At 37.1% G+C, this 7,198-nt stretch overlaps 1 protein-coding gene across 1 annotated transcript; it reads right to left on the minus strand.

Annotated features, from left to right (window-relative positions):
* Window positions 1-1,016: 1,016 nt before the first annotated feature.
* Window positions 1,017-2,326, minus strand: LOC114293210 (wall-associated receptor kinase 5-like). Its single transcript, XM_082921199.1, has one exon. It carries the CDS (start codon window positions 2,192-2,194, stop codon window positions 1,151-1,153), a length of 1,044 nt encoding a protein of 347 aa, XP_082777325.1. The 5' UTR covers window positions 2,195-2,326; the 3' UTR covers window positions 1,017-1,150.
* Window positions 2,327-7,198: the final 4,872 nt, after the last annotated feature.

Consider the following 7,198-nt stretch of genomic DNA (forward strand, 5'->3'; position numbering starts at 1 on the left):
ATACATCTTGACCCCCTAGACATAATTTTTGGTTCTGTCCCTCACGATAGTTTTGTCAGAGTACTACTCACGTCTTCCCATTTTAAGAACTAGGGTTGCTATCACCACAAAAATTAAGCGTCAACTAAGGGTTGGTTTGGAGTGTACTAAAAAAGTGCATTTTTTGTCTTTTTACGAAAAGATGTGCAGAAAAGTAGAGAGGTGATGTGATGGAAAAAAGATAAAAAGATAAAAAGATGAATTATATAGTAGATGACAAACAAGGCTTAATTTTCGCAAGTTACTTCCTAGTTCCTTCACAAGAAAGCCACTTTTCTTTGAGCTTCACAATATTTTCCTTCTGATCTGCATGACATTCACCTAGAACTTTCTTAATTTGTGAGCAGGAATTTGCTAAAATGTACATGTGAGTTGCACATATTGGTTTTTTCTATTAAAAATAGCAACAACAAATGGAGGGATTATATTGGAACAAAAATGAAAATATGAAACTTAAATTGTTAAAATTGAAATTAAGAAAACTAAAGTGAAATTTTACAAAAATTATAAAGATGAATAGTGCGATTTTACCCTCTTTTATTTTATGAAAATAAAATAAAATAAAACTACAATTAGGATTGGTCCTTTCATTGCAGCTACAATAGCCTGACTGATTCATTTGATGGAAAACTATTGATATGTATAGTCAAAGTCTTGAGTTTGGAATCCAGTTGGGTTTGGTTTGGATGGATATGTGTGTCTGTCTTGTAAATTAAACGAGTCTTGAGAGCAATTCTAATGACAACACGAATTCCATGATGTTTTATTATTAGCTCTCCCACCTTTCGAGGATAGTTATTTCGCAGAATTACCAAGTTTACCATATATTGTACACCCTCTAAAGAAATTTTGACATAATAAAAATCATTCATATGCAGAGGAATGACTGATGATTACTCAGTATACATAGAACAAGAGACTACATGTATGTATTTCGGATGAATTATTATTTAAACCTCAACATATATAATCAGAGGATTCAAAACAGTTCACAATAATTATTTAACAAAGCTAAAATGAAAACATTACGACAGAACATCTAATGTAGACCAGCCTAACTAACACCTTAGCGTCCATCATCAAATGGTGAAACGGTATGGTTTGTCAACTGTCAAGTTCTTGAATTGCTCATACCAGTGCCACCACCGTAAGTATCTGAGAGTTGGTCTCCAAGCAAATATTCAGTCTCTTCTAAGTTTTTGTTATCATCAACCCATGGATGTTTCTCCATCATTCTTAATCCCTCTAGCTCCATTGCCACTTCCTTCATAGTTTGCCTTTCGTTGCCTTTCACTCTTAAGCATCTCTTTGCTAAAATAGAAACTTCCTTTAGCTGGTCAGCCTTCGCTTCATTCATTACTTGTTCGTCAACAATTTCAAACGAGTGATCTTCTTTCATTGAGGAAACAAAATACTTAGTTAAATTTCTTTCTACTTCAGGCCTGTCAAAGGAAAGTGCCTTCTTGCCAGTTAGTAGCTCCACAAGGACAGCCCCAAAGCCATAAACATCACTCTTTTCAGACAATTGACTTGTGTGGAAGTACTCTGGATCCAAGTAACCAAGTGTCCCATGAGCAAATGTGGTTAACTGAGATTGGTCTATGGGAATCAATCTTGAAGCTCCAAAATCAGATACTTTAGCAGTGTAATTGTCATCTAAGAGTGTGTTAGTGGACTTAACATCTCTATGAATGATAGGAGTACTAACGGCAGGGTGCAAATATGAAAGGACTGTTGCAGTTTCCGTTGCTATACTTAAACGATTCTCCCATGTTATTGAAGACGTGTTGTGGCCTACAGCGTGTATGTGGTCATAAACAGTTCCATCAGTCATAAATTTGTAGACGAGTAAAGGAACTTGTGTCTCCAAACAACACCCTAGAAGCTTCACAACATTCGTATGGTTGACTTGAGAGAGAATTATGACTTCATTGATGAATTGCTCAATTCGGGTCTGGCTCTGATCAGCTACTTTGGACTTCTTAATGGCAACTATAGTGTTATCTGATAATATTCCTTTGTATACTGTTCCTTGGCCTCCTTGACCTAAGACTCTACTTTCGTGGTGGTTGTTTGTTGCCTTCTTGAGATCATCTGCAGTAACGATTTTAGCCGACTGAACTGATCCTTCACATTTGGAACGTTGTTGCAACATTGTTAAAAAAATTTCTCTCTAAGATTGATGATCTTCCTTCGCCTAAATACCAAATATAGCCATGAGCAACAGACAAGTAGCATTGATCTGCTTATGCGTATGCCTGCAAGGATTCACACGGAAAAGAAAATGTCAATATCCAAAATTCAAGTTTCGAAGTAAAAGTTACAAACCCAGAAAATAAAGCGTATTAGGATAAATTTAAATTGAGGGGGTAAAGTGTAATCAAGAAAGAATACAAGGAAACTAGAGATATATCATGTTCAAATTGTTTCTAATCTGTGCATCAATAAGTGGCAGACTATTTACTCTAAACTAGAGATAGAATCAAAATCACAAGCATTGATCAGTTGAATACTGATGAAAATTTAAGTAGTTGGCTATTTTATGGTTAATACCATGCGTAGGGGTGTACAGTGTACCTACCTAGTGCAATGTTAATCAATGGAAGCCTGTGGTCAGGAACAGGAATTGGATTGCAACCTGCTCCATTTTTCATGCCGTCACCTTCATAGCCGTCTGGACAAGAACAATTGTATTTTCCTGTTAAATTGATGCATGTCATGCGGCAAGGGCTTAAAATATTGCACTCGTCAATATCTGTGAAAAATCTAGAAATCCCCTATATGTTGATTTGTGATTATGTATTAATTTTAAACAGTAAACAACAATCTCAATCAAACAATCAAGACAAATTGACACAACGATTTTACGTGGAAAAATCACAATTGGACATCTCCAATTGTGATAAAAAAACCACAGACAACAGCCACAAAACAATCCACTAAGAAGATATAAAGAAATTACACAGGTATACTTCAATTACCTAGCAAATCCACGCTCGAATTGAACCAACCTCTATGTGTCTCTTCCAACCCCGTCTTCACCTCGGAATTGTCTTGACGATGAGCCACTCCAGAATCCACCAAAGCTTCAGGCTCGTATTCTTCAGAATCCACCGAAGAACAGCTCTCTCTTTCGTATAGAATTAAACAAACAATCCTTTGATGTAAACTTCTTAAATCATGAGTAGAATACTCAATCAAAACATCAAATAAAGCTAGCAAAATATCTCCAGAGATAAACCTTAATATCCAAGAAGAAGATCTGGAGCAGTAATACTAAAATCTGACTGAATCACGTACTTATAGAAATCTGAATCGCGATGCTCGCTCGAGCGAAGACTCTCTCGCTCGAGCGAGGAACCAAAAACGCGTGTTTTCCATAAGTGGCTTCGCTCGAGCCAAACAACCTGCGCTCGAGCGTAAAATCATCTTTCTCAGGTTTTCTGCCAAACGCAGCCTTCGCTCGAGCGAGAACTCCTTCGCTCGAGCGAGCAAAGGCGGACAGGCAACTTCGAATGCAATTTTGCATTTTGCTTCGGGGGCGCTGCCCCTCAACCCCGCCGTGGCGCTGCCCCAGACCCGCCAAGGGGTGCTACCCCCTAGACCCCCGTAAGCTGACCGGGCAACTCAATCCCCGTCATAATCAGCGAAGTGGCAATCTTGAAAGTATTAACATCATAAACTTCTCTGCAAGGTACAATTCGGGTTGGATTCGCATCTAAACACTCATAGTCTCACTGAAATAAAAAGTGCGAAAACAAATACAACTTAAAGGAGTTTTGTCAAACGAGGTTGCCAAGAATAAAAACCTAACAATCTGAAACATAGAACAAGCAAGTTTGAGTTTTTAATTTCATATTTAATAGTTACTAAATATCAATTAATTGGATTCAAAGTCTTAAATAGTGCTATCCGTATATGAATTGTTATTGATCACAATATAGCAATATTGAGAATTCCAAGTGATGCAGTCATAAATTTTTTAAAATTGTCAACTACTAACATCAATTGTGAACTGTTTGTATCGGCTATGAATTGAATTGACACATGCTTTTTTTTTTTTTTTTTTTTTTTTTTTGATGACCTGATGTCCAGGCCAGCTTATGTTGGGTATACCTCCTTATTGAAATGTGGGATCCAATGATTTATTAAAAGAGTTTTAATTTGGTTTGGTTTAGGGATAATATATTTTTATATATTATATCTAATTTTGTGGAAAACCAATTTAGTTTGGAAACAAAAAAGCCCTAGATTCACAATACATATTTTTGGTATTGTTTTTCCCAAGAGAAAAGTGTTGTGGCTGCTAATATAGATCATTGGTCAATCTCTTCGGTGACCGTGCGGGATGCTATAGTTGATTTCATGCTTTGTGCTTTGATTCTGATTAAAGCTTGGAAGTTTATTTTGGATTTAGCGGCAGCGTGTGGATTGATTTGGGTTTATTATTTTGGGTGTTCTACAACTCTGGTTCTGAAGATTTTGGTTCATCTATTTGGTGAGGTCTTTCCTCTTTGTTTATTTGTGATTATTTGGAATTCACCTAAGGGTGGTTTGTGAGACCATTTGTGTCTCATTTGTAATCGTTTGAAAACTTATTTGGTTGATAGTAGAATCGGATTTTGATCCCGTGGACGTACCTCACATTGAGGGAACCACGTAAAACTTCTTGTGTTGCTTTTGATTTAATTTTTCCGCATTAATTTTTATTCCCATTGATTGATTTACTTGTGGGAATCATCGATTTTCCCTAACAGCTTACACACACCTCGACCTAAGAAGTATGGATACAGACACGCGACACAACACGGATATGCCAACATGTCAATTTTCAAAAAATGTAAGACACAATACATTGGAGACACGCATGAAATATATACTTTTATATATTTGTTATATATTATATATATGAATATATCATTCAAAGATAATAAAAAATACAATATGACACTAATTTATATGGCTTTTGTTTTATTCAAATTTATAATTAATTTCACCTGTGTCTAATCGATAGACACGTGTCCTCCAAGTGTCCAAAAAGTGTCCGAGTCTTTAAAAACAATTAAAAAATAGGACACATTATGAAGAGTATCGGATACATGTCACGGAAGTGTCCAAAGAGTGTCGGTGTCCAACACAGACACAACACGGATACATCATCTTCTTAGAAGTGTCTGTGCTTCTTAAACCTCAACTAATCCTGGACCCACACAAAGCGCCCCCTCCACATGGATCGGGAAAATCTCGGAGGGAGCATGTGGGTGTAGCCTCAAGGAGTTGATAGCACCTAGTGAGAGTTGAAACTGAGACCTAGAGAGGGCATACTCCCAGGCCCCAAGATGTACCCACTAGGTCAACCCCTGTATTAGCTATATCGGGTATGAATTAACTTTTGTATCGATGTAAATTGATATATAGAAAAAAATAGGCAATATAAATGTGGTTTTCATTCCCAGTAACATACCAGAATACATATCGACTGATATTTAACATAATTCATTTCGTAATTGCATTGACTATACAGATCATAGCATTAATGTTAAGGAAGAAATTGAAAACTTTGGGTATATATTAAGTAGTTGTGGTTGGTTACCTCAACAACCATGAGGAATATAAGGGTTCCTTTTTTATCCCTTGGAGCAATTGCAACGATAGCTGTGACTATTATTGATCCTCACAATCGTTGTTGTTATCCTTGCAAGCATAAGTTGTTGGATTCTTTTGGTTTTATCTGCCCAATCAAAAACCACGTGAAGCTTTTCTCTTCCTTGAAAGTCCTTTAGATCCAAAGAAAAGAAGTTGTAAGCAATTTCCTTGGCTACAAAAGCATAATTGCATGGATTGAAGCCCAACACATTAGTATGGTTGCTACAGCTGCTGAGAGTGAATTGGAAATTTGTCATTCCCATGGGGATGCTTGTCTGGCAGTAGCCAATGCCAGAGCAAGAGCCGTTCATCACATTGTCAATGCCGTCACATAGTGACAAGCAACCCGTGGTATACTTTTTCCCCTAGGAACCTTGGATAACAGCATATGTGTCACAGTCAACAGCTGTGAACTTGTTTCGGGTATTTGAGATGGGGAATTTAGGCACTGTGATCCAGGGATCAAATTTGTCTTTCCAAACACCCCCTTCACTGTAGCAATCAAACCCTATCCAGGTTGATATGCTCAATTCACCAGAAAGAAGTATCTTTGTTATCTCTAAGTTACTCTCAGTCCTATCTAAAAACAGCTTGTGAGGGTCGTAGTTGGTGTCATTACAAGCAACCCGAAAACCTTTGTCTATGTAGCATTCTTTGCTAGGGCCAAATGGGTATGGGATGGTTGATATGCTATCTCAGCCTATGTTTATGTCTAAGCCAGATGAATTGTTGCAGAGTAATCAAGGGCCTCAGCTGTCAAGCATACACAAGCAAAGCAGTTCACGTGTAGCATTATCCAACAATTGTGTCAAGCTTAGAGAGTTATCATCTAGTTATATTAATTAGACTATTATGTTGTTAGTAACTGCCTAACTATAGTTAAGTATAGTTTGTTAGAGTTGAGTTAGATAGTTACATGTATGTCCTATATAAACTCAATTGTAATCCTGATTTGTTAATTGATAGAAATAATTCTCAATTTCTCTTTATGGTATTAGAGCTTCTAGAGCTCTCACGAGCAGAAATTCCTCATGATGAAGGTCCTTCAATGGCTATTCTTGGTTCATCTTCAACAACAGTTCCTACTTCTTCATCATCATCTGGTTTGCCTTCAAATCTGACATTGCTCATCCCAAATCTGACTTCTTTTGTTCCTTATAAACTCGATTCTACAAATTACATCATTTGGAAGAAGCAATTCCAGAACATTCTAAATGCAACCAAGCTAATGTCGATTGATCTGAGATATGTCCATCTCCTATTGTTCTTAGTTCAAGTGGAATAGCAAAATTGAATCCTTCTTACACTCAATCGATCACCATTGATGCTCATCTGTTGAGCTGTAGCCTGTATTACTGCAACATTGTCTCCATCTGTCTTCACCTCTGTTCTTTGTTGTTCAACAAGTTGTGAAGTCTGGTCTATCCTAGCAAAGCGATTCACTTCACTGTCTAGGTCTCATATACATCAGCTGAAGAACAAACTCAATCAGATCTCCAAGAAAGGCAATACG

Source organism: Camellia sinensis, chromosome 3, assembly GCF_055761805.1.
Source record: "Camellia sinensis isolate YWXY chromosome 3, ASM5576180v1, whole genome shotgun sequence".
In the NCBI taxonomy this organism is placed as follows: domain Eukaryota; kingdom Viridiplantae; phylum Streptophyta; class Magnoliopsida; order Ericales; family Theaceae; genus Camellia; species Camellia sinensis.

Coding starts and splice junctions, on each gene's coding strand:
- LOC114293210 (XM_082921199.1), bottom strand. CDS start 2,194: ATGTTGCAACAACGTTCCAAATGTGAAGGATCAGTTCAGTCGGCTAAA.